The sequence below is a fragment of the Mucor mucedo genome, assembly GCF_025094135.1.
Source record: "Mucor mucedo strain NRRL 3635 chromosome Unknown EV154scaffold_4, whole genome shotgun sequence".
NCBI lineage: Eukaryota > Fungi > Mucoromycota > Mucoromycetes > Mucorales > Mucoraceae > Mucor > Mucor mucedo.
Genome location: NW_026252288.1, coordinates 547,306 through 563,025, shown reverse-complemented (window position 1 = coordinate 563,025; position 15,720 = coordinate 547,306). Strand labels below are relative to the sequence as shown.

The following is a 15,720-nucleotide window of genomic DNA, read 5'->3' as shown; positions in this document are numbered from 1 at the left end:
AACACAAACTTTTCTATTCGACATTTCACAAAGTTGACATCCCTAATTAAACCAACATAGTTTTCAAGATGTAAAATCCTTTTTAATATTGTTGCCCCTAATTTACGATTATCAAAGTTATTGGAAATATTCATATTATAACATGGCTTTGAATTGCATACGACATTACGAATCTTCAATACTGTTATTTTGAAATGTATTCCCGTTAGGCAAAGACGAAAAAACCAGTAATTTGGGAAGTCGCTTTGCATATTGTTAGAAAAATAATGAGAGGTTTTACAACATATCTGTCATAATTTTATAAATAGACTTTGTTACGAACGTCATTATCTATCTAATATACTTGTTCCTTGTTAAGTTGGTGCATACAATTCAGATTTGTCACGTTTGTTGTATGAGATTTACTCGCTCCCAGATTCAACTTTCATAAGCATGCACATACAGGTAACACGATAATTGAGGGCATTATCAGAATAAAAGATTATTTCAATACCACCCACTGCAGCGGCATTTTAGGCTGCTATAACCAAAGATTTATTGTCACTTGTCGACAGTGAATTACTGATTCTATAAACCCCATAGACTAACGGTCTAAAGTAATCATAAAGCAAAACGATTTTATGACTTCAACAATTCTGGGTTTCGTTAGCGAGCTTCCCTTTCTAATAGTTTGATGAATAATAAAATCGAAAGAATAAAATTTGTCACAAAAGCATCAGTTTCTTCATTTTAATTTTATGGCAATCTGGTTCTCCCCAAAAATTATTAGTTATGCTGTTCGATAATGACAACCATTACGAGCTATTGGCGCTTTAATTTTAATGATTATCCTACTATGCTTCAATTTTAAATAGTTGATTGCATTCGATTCGAATTAGGTGCTGTACTTGCTCAAGTTTAGGTGTGTTTTTCACATTAAGGCTTGAGTGTTTTGTCGTCATGAGTTTTTTGCGAATTTTGGATTAAGAGCTGAGTTGCCTGTTATCCGTGGCGTACCAGTTAGCTTATTTAGACATATTATTTTATTCTTTTGAAAGGAACTTTATCATATTTGCCTCTAGGCCGCTACTTTTGTTTCCAGTAATGCACTTAACTTCTCTAAGTTTTTGTATTAGTTTGTTTCCCTTATGTATGTAATGTTATCCTGATAACAGTGCCAAAGAGACGTTAATTCGAATTCTTCTACACATTAACAGGCACTTTAATAAGTTACTATGTAAACATAAGCCATATCAACAGTGACTGTCTGTAGAATAAATTGTTAACTTTTTGCTTCGTGTCATTGGATGTTCTAATTAACTATCTCACGTTAGTTTTCACCCGATAAGCAAAAACAACATTTTTACACGCAGTAGCTGTTATAAAAGCCGTACGTAATACTGTTATTTCCTGTATGTAAAACATTGCAACGTGTATACAGTTAGTATTGTAGAATCCGTTCTATGTGCTGGTTTATCTGGCAGAGATATTATTTTGAAATGCTAAAACTCAGTCTGACTATTATTGCTTCTATCTTGATGTATCAATTTAGTATGTTGGTTTATATAACTTTATATGTTAGAAACCAAACTGAAACAAGAATATGCGTTTATAAAAATTCAAAAGCTCAATTAAATAGAAGATATTTACTTACCAAATTTTGCTATAACTAGAGCTTTGTAGTTGGCAATTTCTGTTATTTGTTCCTCGTGGACAGGGTAGAAATGATTTAACTCGCTGAAAACGTGTTTAAGTTTGTACAAAATTTTTTTATTACAAAACTTGAGTCCACTGTAAAAGCATCAATGGTATCAAAGAAAGCCAGGCATGGACCAGGTTAAAGATTAACATAATAAAATAATACTGTATTTAATCCTCATTGTTGCAAGACGTGTATAATAAATTGTCTTCCTTTTTTATTTCTGATTTTCTGAATTTCATAATGCAGAACATTTTTTTTTGTTGCATTACGATTGAAGATATTAACTTTCCAGAAATGTTGAAAACATTTCCTATATTTGTTCTTCTTTGCTGTGTGATATAAATGGGTACACAAAACATTTCCATATATGTCGAGTTAACGAACTCATTTTTGATCTTTGTATTGAGCTGAAACTTTGCCTATGTCTTTAAAAAAGCATCAATAAGACCTGGTGAAAATTCCAAAGTATGTAAGTCAAAACCTGTTGATATATACCAAAACATTGAAATTTGATCGCCGTATATAGAAGGTATACAGATGACCATATACGGCGAGTAAATTTCGACGCCCTGGGATTAGGATAATATTAAGTGTCATTGCGTATCATGTTCTGAACAGGCCGTAGTTTTAGTTAGTATTTTACGTGAAAGCAATATTTTGCAGTGTATGACAACTGATCAAGACCTTATATGCTGCGCTATAAGAAATTTACAAACAACGCTTATACGGAAGGTGCTACAACTTAGTCGCAAAAGCTAAGAACTTTAAAAGAAAGATCCAATCGTAGAACTTATTGTGAAAGAAATGACTGAAAACAACAAAACAATTAACTAAGATCAAACGACCAAAGATGTAATAATCAAGTTTAAAACAACAACCAATTATATAACAACAAATGATATAACAACAACTTCAAAACAAAAACCAATATTGAAAAGATGGAAATCTTCAAAATACCCATCCATGTTTGCTAAACTACAAATTTTTAATATGGCCCAAGTCTGAGCGATACAACTTTACGCAAACACAGCTGAAATTGGGAGATTTAACAAAATTACGGGCCAATGGATATTAGCGGTGCAACAGCAAGTAATAATATCAAGCATGTAAAAATATACTGTCAACATACGCAACGACTCAATAGACTTGCATGTTATTCACGGCTGCTTGCTACAAACACCCACCTAGCAAACATGGTATAATCCAAATCAAGGTATCTCAATGGACACTTGAAATCTCGTTGAAGTTGAAGCAAAAAAGATCAACGATGAAGAGACACGCTTCAGTTTATACTGAAACAAATGTAAGTATAATTATGGCATCTTTATAAAACGTTTGAAAGTTAAAATTTTTGTAATTTAGACATTTGAGCACTACATATTGAAAACTGTAGGAAATCAAACTAATGGGATTTCAAAACAGTCATCGTACAATATTAAACAAGTATGATGCCGTTTATCAAGCGCATGTCTTTTGCTTCTACTAGCTTCTACTAGCTTCTCCTAGCGGAAATTTATAAGCCTACACTGTGCGAATTTTACAAGTACATTTTGGTTTGGTAAAAGCGTCAAAATTAGCTTTTACTAGGGATCGTCAAGAAATTAACGAAGTGTATGCAGACCAGACGAGAAAGTAGCCTTATTAATTACAAGGTACGTATCAATGTAATTCAGGGATCATTCTTATGCTGACTAATTCTATAGGCCATCTTTAATTTGTCAGCCGATGTCTAAAAAATAACTGATGGGTTGAGGATGTTCTTGTTATATTTAAAAACATCGAACTCAATTGTAGCGAGGATCTCAGTAAAAGTGTCCAATGAGTCTTGCACTAATAACACCAACGAAGAAGAATTATCTGTAGCTATTAACAGACTTGAACTGGATCAAGCAGTATTAGTTCTAGAGAAATATAAAAACAATCTCTACTTTATTAAAGACAGTGCAAATATAAGCTACAAATGAAGGGTAAAGCGAAGCATAATGTCTTGTAACATTTTTATACTTATCTTCTTAAACCTCTTTAGCTCTATCGTTGATCCGGAGACAAAACACGTTTAAAAAAAATTCCTTACTTTTTGTTAGCGGCCAATATTATGGACGAAAGCAGTTTTGACATGCTGCATAATTCCAATCATGATACGCTTTCATGCAATACATTCTGTACACCACCCAGGTGTAAAGTAAAGGTAAAATAAGTAAAAACAAATACATAATTGTGGTTAACAACTTTTACAGTTTAAATAGAAACTGGGTTCTTTATTTGACCCATGTACAAACATGGTCCAAAAATAGCAAAAAAACTTAATTTGCAGCGGCGATATTGAAGATGACGAATATAATTTATCATCCAGTTTGAATCATGGTCTGTTTTCATATCTGCATTTTGATGGCACAAGTTACAAACCAAAGATAAACTATCAATTAAATACAAAAACGGCAAGATTTACTCAATTGAGCAGTAACTGACAATCCCGCTAAACCAAACATCCAATACCGTTCAACAAAATTTGTTAGCAGTGTTACGGAAAAAAGCAAATTCGTCAAGCCTCTAATTATCATGAGGAGACTGTGATAGTTGAGGATAGAGTTTAAATAGAGAAAAACAATAAAATACTTTGAGGTTGCTTATAAGTTTTGTTAAGAGTAAAAAGTAGATTGAAAGATTGAGAGGGTTCTATTCTAACTATCAGTTTGCATATTTATATATGCTTAGAGAAATCGGATTATGAATTTAGTTTGATGGATAAGTTACACAGCACTAAAATAGTGCTTGTAGTTGGATATGATTTAATGCATAAGAAATTAGTTCGTGTTGTGATGTAGTAATGTGTGGTATGATGAAATGAGATTTAATTTAGTATTGTTTTATGGTGTGATTAGTAACAACAGTAGGTGGATCACCACAGATATGTTTTCCAGTAACGGTGTTTTCATACAATTAGCTACCAACCACAAATGAAAAATAACCTGTGTGATTTGAAACTGATTTTTTTTTTTAAAAAAACAGGCGAAGCTTGGAAATATGGTCCTAATTCACATTGTCATGTAGACTCAGGAATTAGAAAAAAAAAGGTTGAGGCATCTTTTCCTAATTCCTAAGCAAGGTATATTCTTGTAAATAGGAGTAGTCTTACTATAAATAAAAGTTTACTCACCTTAAATTGTACATGAAGGACCCTTTTTAATAGCATATGGTTGATTTTCAACCACTGCCACTTTCAAGGGTAAATGTCATCAATGGAATTTTATAGCTGCCATTGTTTCAGGCAAAAAAAAAAAAAAAAGAAGAAGGCTTGAGCACTTCGGATGCATTAGACTGTCAAGCTGACTACTTTTTTGACATAGTGTATTATGAAAAAAATCAACTAACCAATGATTACGATTAGTAATTGCTGAAATGTTAAGAAGTTGACTTTAGTACGAGAAACGATATTAAGTAAAGTTATTTTTCAAAGGATATAGGATAGAGCCAATGGGAAGCAAAAACAGAACGAAAGAAAACACCCTATTTGAATGAAAATCTTTTTTTTTTCTGTAATCTCCAAAGAATATAGTCAAAATAAACGACTAGACATCTATAAGCAGACAGTCACTCTTTTGAATTAGAACCAATGGGTAAGTGGGTTATCATTTAGTGTTATCAGAATTATTCGCTCAAACTGATAGGATCAAGCTTTCACAGACGACCATTTACTCAGACATCAACGTATAGGTATTTATAGTGTTCGGAATGAAGATCGAAACTCTCGAGCGAGCTTCGATCGTGTTTCAGTCGAAGCTCGCACGAATGCGTTTTTTTGCAGCTCGAGCTCGCTTGAAGTTTCTTAAGCTCGGCTCTGTTGCAAATACGATAGCTCGAACTCGCTCGCACTTTTTATTACACAAAGTGCACGTCAAAGTGATGTTAATTACAGAAAGTTATGATAATAAAATTGTTATTTATTGAAATAGGAGTTGGAAAAAGATAACAAAAACTTTTTTTTCACCAGCCTTAACACCAAATTCGGATACTTAAATTAAACTATTACTGCATCTATAAATATAATACAGTTGGATTTGTGAACATGAAAGTTTAAATTAATTCTGCTACGTCATGTTACTATGGTTGCTGTAAAAATTTGGCTTAGTTGGGCTAAGTGTGCAACACTGTATCATTTTCCATGCTAAATGTGTTTGTTGGTTGCAAGCGACAAGTTAAAAGCGACAAGTTAAAAGCGACAACCCTGTCACTTGAAAAAAGCGACAAGTTAAAAGCGACAAGTCTAAAGCATTTTAGTTGGAATTATGAGAGCATAAATAAATAAATAAAAAAATGGTAAAGGGAAGAAAAGATTAAAACCAAGGTGAAATGCCATCACTAGTCTTTCAAGGAACTTAACTTTAAAGTGACTACTATCGACATTTTAGCCGAGTGAGCTCGCTCAAACCCAAAAAAAGTGACGCAAGCTCGAGTACAAAAACTCGGTTCGAGCTTCGTTCGAACTGGCACAAGATCGGTGCAAGCTCGAAAAGTTCGAAGACTATTCCAAACAGTCAAAATTTGCTCATTAACATGTACACTGCTTGTGACCTTGCGCGAGTCTACTAAATTGACATAACGAATACCAGTAGTTTTGTTGGAATATATAATTTGGAATATAGTCAATATTTTAAAGACAGTAGTGATTGTTAAAAATCATAGCTCTAATCACGATCTGTTTTATGTATCTTAATGTGGCTATGACTTTGCTTCTTAAGGTAAATTCATACGTATCACTAATGATTGTATTATAAGAAATTTTGCGATTATAGGCTTGATAGCTGGCACCTGAAATATCTTGAAATACCTCCTTTTTAGAAGGATTGTAATTGGGGCAATCTCTGGACCTTTGTTTATGGTTTGTTTGCAACTTCCACATACTTCGACTGTCGGGCCAGAGTCAATCTTTCTTCTCTTCGCCTGGATTTTTTCAGATTTAACAGTAAAACTTTGCTTCCTTTTTTTTTTTTTTTTTTTTTTTTTTTTTGGTAGAGGAGGGGCCCACTTTAATCATGTTAAAATATAGCACTATAAACAGTGAATTTTATCACAAAATTACCATCATTTGCAAAAGCTTCTCTGTAAAACAAGCAGTTAAAAAGTTTTTGATCCCATGCCCTTCTTCATGGCAATGTATACAGATCATTTTTGTAAAATATATACGTTGAGTATATGGTAGTCGTTTACTTGTAAAACTCTGACTTTGAAACGATGGACATCTTACCTTGTATTTATTTTTGATAGAACTTCTCTTTTCTTCTTAATAACAACTTTTTTAATCATAGTGCAATTGAGCAAAGTAAAGTGACATTTGACCACAAGTTCGGTTTATGTCTAAAAGAAAAGAGAGGCATCCAAAATCATATTTTACGGATAAATTAAACTGTTTTTTTAGCCAATAATTTTAACTTGTTTTATCATTGCTATTTTTCTGGGGACGATTATGCTTTTTAATTAAATCGTCGCAATACGCTCATCAAATTTCGCTAGCACAAGCTTTTTATCATTTTAATGAACTATTTCTTTTTTTTACCATTTTTGAGCTCTTAACAATATTTTATTTTTACATTTTTAAAGAATTTGGAGCAGTGTTTATTTGTTTAGAACCAAGTCTTTTTTTATATAGAGAGAGAAAGACCCATCTGCACTCGTAATAAAGACAAGAAAAATAATTCATTGCGCTCTCTCTCCTTAAACGATCAACATATGCACTCATGAAATGCATTCTACATGTTACGTATGTAAATAGCTTCTTGTTGATTATATACCCTATAAAGGTTTATTTTTCATAAACGTTTTCCTTTTTCCTCTCAACATCCCCATTGGTTCCTCATTACTTTGATAGGCCATTTGCATTTTTTAAGGGGTGATCGTGCTATTTTTTTTTCTTGTTACATCACGTACAAAGACATGTAAATTGATCATATTCAATGAAATAAACATAAACATGTATCATGTGTCTTTTATTATGTCGATTCATTTTTTTAACGGAATGATAGTATTAAAAAAAAGGTCTATTTTAAGCTGCATAAAGATGGTCAAGGCTTAGTTTTTTTTTGTCTAGTTAATCCAAAAAGAAACGTTATACATGGTGCGCATACTCTGGTGTACAATGACAATAGTCATCTGATTTTCGATGGGGATAAACAGTCGGTATGGGTAAGTAAATTACTACTACTACACTCCCAACCCTTACGCACATGGAAAACCGGAATAATTGTAACGAAAAACTCGTTTACGAAAACTTGCACTGGAACCAAAACATTCTCTCTGATATCTAATGAATTAGTGTTCATCGAGACAAGTGCATTTAAATACTGGGATTGTATTGTGGAATGGATAAACTTCCTTCCTTTTTTTAAGCATACAACTGTCCATCCCATGTAAAAAGTCATTGGTCAGTACACGATCCTTTTAATACTCGCCCTTTAATGAAAAGATATGGCAGATGGATCCAATTATGTTTATTTTTAAAAATAAGACAGACATATGACTCTCACAAAAAAAAAAAAAGGAAATATCCCTACAAGACTGGTCCTGATAGAATGAAACTAAAATCACTGGTGCTCGCTTAACCAGAAGAAATTACCTAGCAACAGGCCAATGGTAGAGCTACCAGTGAAATGAACACGTTTCTTGTATGTATATTCCTCATCAGCACTTGCTGATATAATAAAAGACGTGCACAACCCTTCACTAACCTACAATTCCTCTCACTCTATCATCCCTCAAGGTATACCGGAATATCCTTTACAAACTTCCCCGCCTTTCTTTCTCAGTAAACGTAACTTGGCCGGCGCTTCAAAAAAAAGTTTAAACTTCACTCCTCATGAATCACATAATAGAAATGATTTTTCATTTTTAAACAAGATGTGGTCCCCGATTAAAATCATGCCATATACCCGTTCCTAGTGTTACAAAACTCTTTAAATAAAACAAGTCAGTTTGTAATCCACATACATGTAAAAAAAAAAAAGGTACAAACACACACACCTTTTTTTATTATTGTTGTGTTTATGATTGATTGAGTTTACTCCATTCTTCAGGCGTATATGGTTTCTACATTTTAAAAGTTGTCAATGGGACGACCCATATTCACAATTATAAAAAAAACTTACTTGAGTAAAAGCATGAACTTTACTAATTTCTTCCTTGAGTGTTTCATTCACTAACTTGTGACGGACTAAACGTCCTTTTCCTTCAAATAAAGGAGACACAATAATCACTTCAAACATTTGTCCACAGCCTGCTGATAAATCAACCACGCTCTATTTTTTTATTTATTTATTGACCTGGATTAGTTCTTGTTATTATTTATTATTCTTTCCATTTACGTACAACATGTTGTGCTTGAAGACGTTCGATAATGATTTCTTTGAGTGAATCGGCAGTAATTCCAGAATTAGCCATTTTAATGAGATGAAGGGTCAAAGAAAAGAAAAAATGAAAAAAGATGATTTCTGTTTTTGGGGGTGAGGCGAGAAGTCGTCACATCTTTTTTTTTTTTTTAAAGTACAGAGAAATAAGTAAGAGTGTATTGGATAAAGATATAAAGTAAAAAAGATTCTAAAGTGATGGTTAAAAGATATAAAGTAAAAAGATTCTAAAGTGGTGGTTGTGGGGGGTATAAAAAAAAAGGTATTCCCGTTTTAAAGGGTGTTCCATGTTAAAGACCCAAAAAGACTGACCGCTTTCTTCCCATCGGATAAACCACCAAGTTTGCCAAAAAGAGACCCAAAGTTAAGGAAAGTGCAATACCCAGTACTTGAAATACAAAACTTCCTCCACTAGAAGAATTCGATCCATCAAATAAGCTCACCGCTCCCTTTACACCAATACTTCCAGGCACCAAAATAATGGTACCACCCATCAACGGTACAAATGCCAACCTTTTCGTCACACGTGAATAGATATTGCCAAACAAACCAAGTGCAAATGCTCCAGCACTGGGGGTAATCACAGAGGAAGAGCCTGCGTATTTCGCTACAAAGAAATACACGGCATATCCAACAGCACTATCGCCTATCATGGGTAGCCACTGGTTCAGACTGGCCCCATACACCACACCAAATGCCACGGTTGCTATCGGTAACATCAGAAATGTCCACCAAGGACTGATACTCGCTTGACATGCTGTCAATACATCAATTTCTACTCCAGGATGAGCTAAGCGCCATATAGAACATCCATACCCTATTCCAAACGCTAAAAACAAGACATACATCATGGCATACACCAAATGCACGGTGCCACTAATCAAATTCTTGGCTGCTAATTCCATCACCGAACAAGTCAAAGAAAACCCAGGCAACGCAATCACAATCTATTTATTGTCTGAGTTTGTTAGTTGTGCCACTAAAAAAAAAAAAAAAAAAAAAAAAAAAAAAAAACCTAAAAATATCTTTGAAAATCACTTACAGATGCCATGGCAACGGCGGCGAAACAAACATGAGGCTGAAGTGCAAGTGTGATAATTGCTAAAGGGATCGTCACCACCATTTCAAAAATGTTTCCAAACATTGGAATTTTTTCTGAAATATACGTCAACACACCCACTAATAAATTAAGATTAAAAAAAGACACCCTAAAAAAAAAAGATGATGATGATGATTTTTTACCTGCTAGACCTAATAGAGCACTCACCCAACAATCAGTCCAAGAGCCATTATAAAAAAGAGGAGCAACGAAAGCAGAAGAAGCAACATAACCAAGAATCGTCATGAGAGGTGAGGAGGTAGGTGGTTCCATTATAATGGCTTCTAATATTTCTGTAGCTTCGTCCAAGTCATATTCTCCCTTGGCAATACCATAGGCAATCATATTGGCTCTCTCCAACTTACCAATATCCAAAGATCTCGAACAGCGAATCAAGTGTGTATCAGAGGTATGCGTTTCTACATCACCAAATGTCACAATAATCAGACCTGGTAACACTGCATAACTTCCATCAATTTCCAAACGTTTACTAACCTGGTCCATCGCCGCTTCCTATACATCTTGATGAGTTATTTTTATATGTCTTTAATGTAGGAGCTTACAATACGGTGAGAGGGCGCGCCTGTTCGGACAAGACATTTACCCATTTTGATAATCAAGTCTTGACGTTGTAAAATATCTGCAATTTCGGAAGCAATGGCTAACCTGTGTGTAGCCATATCGACATCATCATTCACGATGCCTAATTCAGCTTTATGAAGATCTTCAAAATACATGCTATTTCGAGCAGCGGTGGAAGGGGATGCATTGATGGTCTGCAAAAGAGCTCTACTGGAAGCGATGGATTTCAATGGTGGTCTTTGGGGTTTTGTGGGAGGTGTCTTTGTACCTTGAGCCCCTTTTGTTTGAGCTGTCTTTTGTCGACGTTGTTTCTCTTCAAACAAGTCTAATTTTAATAGATTGGATAAGATACCTCCTCGACTGGGTCTTCGACGTTCTCTTGTTCGAGTAACAGTGTCAACCAGATGTAGTGCTTGGTCTGTATGGCTGCTTCTTCTTAATGGTGGTGGTGTCGTACCAGATAAGGTTTTTTCTGACATTTCACTGACGGATGCTTCAGACGTGTGATGTACAAACTGTCCTAAATCAATAGCAGGCGGTGTCTCTGGGTCATGAAATTTGTTTCCTTCCATTTTTTGATTTTATTAAGGGGACTAAGTAAAAAGGGAAAAAACGTCATGAAATATTTGACAGGTTTCTTCTTTATTTTACAAAAAAAAAAAATGTTTCAGCAGCGGAGATTGCGAAGAGAAAAAAATTCTTTTTTTGGTCAAAGATCGGAACAAATCAAAAGCCAGGAAAGGAGGACAGAAAGGTTTAGACAACACAGACCCCCTTTTATGAGCGTGCGAAATAAAGTGTGTAACAACTTTTATCCTCGTGTTTTTTTTATGTGTATATACAGTATTATCACTTTAAATTCAGACAACTGCAAATTATTTTAAAAAAAAATTCAGACTAAAAAAAATTATTTTGACAAACGTTAAAAATTATTCAGACAAAGGGAAACTATTTTCAGAAATATGATAATAAAAATTCAGACAAGTAAAAGTTTAAACTAGTTTTGATTCTGTATTAAGGCATTTTTCCCAGTACGTTTCAGAGTGTCTTATCCAACCAATACAATTTTCCGTAGTGATAGTCTCACAGGCTGCCTTAATTCTTGGGGTTAAAGTGTCCAAAGTGGAAAGCGGATTTCTTTTGATGTGCTTCTTGATCTTGGTCCAGCACTCCTCAATAGGATTCAAAAATGGGGAATAGGGGGGCATAAATAAAGGTTTTAAAGACTCCACTTTCGATGGTATCAACAATATAATTGGAATGATGGATTCCGCGATCATTCATGACGATATAAAAACCATGCCTGTTGTGGCTGTATAGAATATATATGACGTTTCGAACGGAAGTTACGACGTGATGGGCAGTTGTAGGTATCTATGGATTTAGACTCTTCTTATCACCAACTTTAGCTCTTTTTTTAAAAAAAACTAGCTAGCAAAGGGAACTCTTTCTCAATTTTAGGTATATCAGCCGGTTTTAAAGGCTCACCTTCGAAAAATTAATCGTACTGAGGGTGATAGTTATACAGCTCATAATGCTGAGGTTTTCACCCTTTTGAGTTGGCACAGGAATAACTGTAGGTATTCCCTTAACTGAGTATGCTTACTTATAACTTTATGAGCATTTAGCCGGCCTCATTCATAAATACACAATTTGTTCGGAAGTCTACGCCAACTGCTTTCCAAGCGGTGATTAAGTTAAGTTGAAGATCCATTGTTTTCTTGGCATACCTTTCCATGCGAGTCTTTTAATGAGAGTCGGATTTTTGTCAACTAAATTCACGAGAAACTATGATTGTTGCGCTGTGATCTTACAGTTATTTGCTCACTTAGCCCTACAAATTTGGGGTGGGGTTACACGCGTAATAGGAACCACAGTCCCATTACTTTTATTCCATTGTTTAAGTATCTCATAAGCAGTAGAACGAGGAATAAATCATTAATTATACAAGCATTACCACTACTGGTTGGGCTTTCAGATAAAAAAAAGAATAAATGCCTTGACTTGAATTGAGAAATAAAATAAAGAAAAGTTCTTCGAAGGAAGATATTACCATCATCATTTTATAAGAAAAATAAGCAGGATATTGGAAAAGTATCCCAATGACTAACAAAAGAAAATAATCAATGTGGCTGATGTAACCTTTATATGTTTTCACATTGATGTTATTATTCAAATGTTTGTCCTTAACTTCTATGAAGAATGATATAAGATCAAGACTGTTCATAAAGTAAATGATCAGTGTTTGATATAAGAATTAATAAGAATTATATTTAGGATTATCAAATGGAATATTTAAAAAGTTTGAATAGAGTTAGATAAGTGAATAACCCCCAATTGAAGGTACAGGACATCAGCAAGAGACCCATACAAGAAAAACGGGGATGTATTTTTCCCCTCTTGAAGAAAACATGGAAGCTATTCCATTAAGATCGGTCCAAGAATACTAATCTGAGAGCAACGTAGGTATTTGTAGCAATGATGTTGTTTTTGCTACTAAACTTGTCATTATTTATGTAGCGTAACGGTCTAAAAAGACCATCACCGTTTACCTTGCTCAAGTCATTTTACGGGGCTGCTTTTATAGCATTGACGAGCTTCTTGCTGGCACACTTAGAGCTTTCGGGCCAATAAAATAATACAGCGTGGAACCCATACAAGCTTCAAAATTGGAATAAGATCAAACGTCTGCCCAACAAAATATGCTGAGTGTTATTTACTCTAGCCAGTTTTACTGTTTATTTCGTATATGTATGCTTAATATGTAGGATTGTTCCATAGATCATAATGTTTTGGAGAGGTTTAAGTAACACCCTTTTCCAGCCTTCACAGAATTGCCCTTTTTAAAAAGCGATAGTTAGCAAAAACTATTCAAATTTCAAAGCAAATGAAGTATCTTTTGTTCGTACAAATACTATTGTTCTTTGTTAACGTCAATCGGTCTAAAAAAGAAAGGCTAAAAAGCCTTTACATAATAACAGTAACTTCATGTATGTAAATAAATAAAAAGATTCAAAGTTGTTTATCAAATTACGAAGAAAGGATTTATATAGATAATATTCCTATTTGACATCTTACTTTCTTGCGCTTGGAAGCTACAGCACGAATAGGGTCGCCAGTCTTTAATATAACCCGGTGATGGCAAAAAGGTCGAGACTCTGTATTTGATCAGCCATAATACTTTTGTATATATACTTGAACAAACATTCAGCCTATATAAAGAATGATATCAGGTATCTTTGGGCCCTTTTGATTATCAAAATACTCTTTTTTACCTGGTTTCCGTAAGGCTGATCAAGGATAAAAAGTCAGCAGTCTTTGCTTTTTGAAGCTTGGCAAACTTTTTGACTATGTTCCACACTGACGGATCAAAAATTTCAAATGATGACGCATCATCATTCTAAAAATGATGTAGCCAAGAAATTTGGCGTTTTGCTATCTTTGCTTTCTTTATCACTGTACCATGAGCATTAATTATTTTTATCATACACCTGGAAGAAAATGGAATCTAATAGAAGCCATTTCCCTTTATGATTCATGCATATCTTTTGGCTCTTTTTTTGAGCTTTTATCATCATGTATAAAAAAAGATATAGTCACAGTTGGCCAAACACAAACATCAATGAAGAAGTATCAGACAGCACCTCTTAATGATATCAATGTAAATTTATTTTCGGCTTGATAAAGTTCTTCTCTGACTATAGTTTATTTTTCAATTAGAAACTCCTGAATCTAAGTTTTTATAAACATTATGGCCAACAACAGTCTGATAGTGATGCTGCGGAACAAGTCGAAAGTGAAAATCATGAAAATACCACAAAGACACATAATAATACCATAGCAAATCAAGAAGATAATGGTTCAAATGTTGTATCTGCTTCCGCGTCTACGCCTGATACGCCTGATACGCCTGATTCTGCTTAAATTCGGGCTGGTTTTAAAATGAAGGTCACAATAGTTCTTTACACGAGTTTGTGCTTCTTCTAAAGTCTCATCAATTCGGGTACTCTCTTCGTCCAAACCTTTGTTGTTGTCACGTCATTACTATCAGGGAAAAGCTCCAAATTGTCAGCAATATCATTATTTACTTCCATGGCACTTTCAGTAACGCTAGATGCTGATCCAGCACTTTTTTTGGTATAAGTGAACGTACAGCTCTTCAGTCTCGTCGTCACCTTCTACATCAAGATTAAGATCGCTCATAAAAATGACAATGGACATGGTAAAAGTTTTTGGAAAAATTAAGGCTATGTTTTTGAAAAATTAAAAGAAGCTTTTTGAAAAAGACGGTGAAAGGCTTTTTAAAAATTTACTGCCGACTTTTTGAAAATACGGTGGGAAATCCAGTAAGTAATTTAGGACGATAGTTTTTGACCGCTATTTATGATAGATTATTTATTGAAATAAATGAAACAACTAAACAGAAATGCAATGATGCGAATAAGAGTTAAAAGGGAACATGAGGGGGAAAGTCTTACCACCAAGTTGATATGAGTCAATTGAATAAAATGACAACAAAAGAAACAAAATAACACACAACTACACTTCGTAGCATACAATTAACAACCGCTTGATGTCAATGCTAATGTCAAGACTGACCAGTGTGTTTAAAATTAAAGAAAAAAGATAAAGTAAAGAAGGAAAAAAATGAAGAGGGGAGACGATAATGCTCTCGCATACAACATTTTATAGTTAAATGTGAGAGCATGGGACAAAAAAAAAAAAAAAAGGGAGTTTTAAAAAAAGGACAAAAACACTTTACTTCAAATCATAAGCTATTTCAAAACATACTACTATTTGAACCTGTATTACTCTAGAAGAACATTTGCTTCTTTGCTAATTGATTCGACAGATGACTCACTAAATTCAACGAGCCCAAGGTTTTCTTTTACTAGTTATTTTTGCACCTGTTGTGTTGTAAGAATGCCATCCTATATAAAATAGTCTGAGTAACTATAAAT

The 15,720-nt window shown here is 34.1% G+C and overlaps 6 protein-coding genes across 6 annotated transcripts; 3 read left to right on the top strand and 3 right to left on the bottom strand.

The window, feature by feature from the left end:
- Positions 1-1,342: 1,342 nt before the first annotated feature.
- Positions 1,343-2,278, bottom strand: EV154DRAFT_476361 (uncharacterized protein; the record flags this gene model as incomplete). The annotated part of the gene is made up of 4 exons (XM_051598029.1): positions 1,343-1,389; positions 1,634-1,716; positions 1,967-2,100; positions 2,177-2,278. 4 exons carry the CDS (start codon positions 2,276-2,278, stop codon positions 1,343-1,345), a joined length of 366 nt encoding a protein of 121 aa, XP_051463137.1.
- A 467-nt stretch (positions 2,279-2,745) lies between these two features.
- EV154DRAFT_476360 (uncharacterized protein) lies at positions 2,746-3,414 on the top strand (the record flags this gene model as incomplete). The annotated part of the gene is made up of 5 exons (XM_051598028.1): positions 2,746-2,787; positions 2,826-2,984; positions 3,044-3,124; positions 3,259-3,333; positions 3,385-3,414. The coding sequence occupies 5 exons, from the start codon at positions 2,746-2,748 to the stop codon at positions 3,412-3,414; spliced, it is 387 nt and encodes a 128-aa protein (XP_051463136.1).
- Positions 3,415-3,776: 362 nt separating this feature from the next.
- Positions 3,777-4,782, top strand: EV154DRAFT_476359 (uncharacterized protein; the record flags this gene model as incomplete). The annotated part of the gene is made up of 5 exons (XM_051598027.1): positions 3,777-3,869; positions 3,976-4,141; positions 4,397-4,505; positions 4,564-4,571; positions 4,691-4,782. The coding sequence occupies 5 exons, from the start codon at positions 3,777-3,779 to the stop codon at positions 4,780-4,782; spliced, it is 468 nt and encodes a 155-aa protein (XP_051463135.1).
- Positions 4,783-8,496: 3,714 nt separating this feature from the next.
- On the bottom strand, positions 8,497-9,240 carry EV154DRAFT_214570 (bola protein). The gene is made up of 3 exons (XM_051594395.1): positions 9,041-9,240; positions 8,821-8,970; positions 8,497-8,761 (listed from the first exon to the last, which is right to left on the bottom strand). Exons 1-3 carry the CDS (start codon positions 9,110-9,112, stop codon positions 8,717-8,719), a joined length of 267 nt encoding a protein of 88 aa, XP_051463134.1. The 5' UTR covers positions 9,113-9,240; the 3' UTR covers positions 8,497-8,716.
- Positions 9,225-11,085, bottom strand: EV154DRAFT_456006 (uncharacterized protein). The gene is made up of 4 exons (XM_051597362.1): positions 10,741-11,085; positions 10,321-10,690; positions 10,121-10,257; positions 9,225-10,025 (listed from the first exon to the last, which is right to left on the bottom strand). Exons 1-4 carry the CDS (start codon positions 10,912-10,914, stop codon positions 9,369-9,371), a joined length of 1,338 nt encoding a protein of 445 aa, XP_051463133.1. The 5' UTR covers positions 10,915-11,085; the 3' UTR covers positions 9,225-9,368.
- Positions 11,086-11,096: 11 nt separating this feature from the next.
- Positions 11,097-11,557, top strand: EV154DRAFT_491972 (uncharacterized protein; the record flags this gene model as incomplete). The annotated part of the gene is made up of 1 exon (XM_051599619.1): positions 11,097-11,557. A coding segment is annotated over exon 1 (232 nt), but the record flags the coding sequence as incomplete, so codon positions are not given.
- Positions 11,558-15,720: the final 4,163 nt, after the last annotated feature.

Bases quoted from the DNA above. Each gene is read 5' to 3' on its own strand.
- EV154DRAFT_214570 (XM_051594395.1), bottom strand. From the start codon at position 9,112: ATGGCTAATTCTGGAATTACTGCCGATTCACTCAAAGAAATCATTATC. The intron at 8,971-9,040 runs GTACGTAAATGG...ATAAAAAAATAG, and splicing joins GTCTTCAAGCACAACATGTT to AGCGTGGTTGATTTATCAGC. The intron at 8,762-8,820 runs GTAAGTTTTTTT...TTTAAAATGTAG, and splicing joins AAGTTCATGCTTTTACTCAA to AAACCATATACGCCTGAAGA.
- EV154DRAFT_456006 (XM_051597362.1), bottom strand. From the start codon at position 10,914: ATGTATTTTGAAGATCTTCATAAAGCTGAATTAGGCATCGTGAATGAT. The intron at 10,691-10,740 runs GTAAGCTCCTAC...CAAGATGTATAG, and splicing joins GCGCGCCCTCTCACCGTATT to GAAGCGGCGATGGACCAGGT. The intron at 10,026-10,120 runs GTAAGTGATTTT...GACAATAAATAG, and splicing joins CCGCCGTTGCCATGGCATCT to ATTGTGATTGCGTTGCCTGG.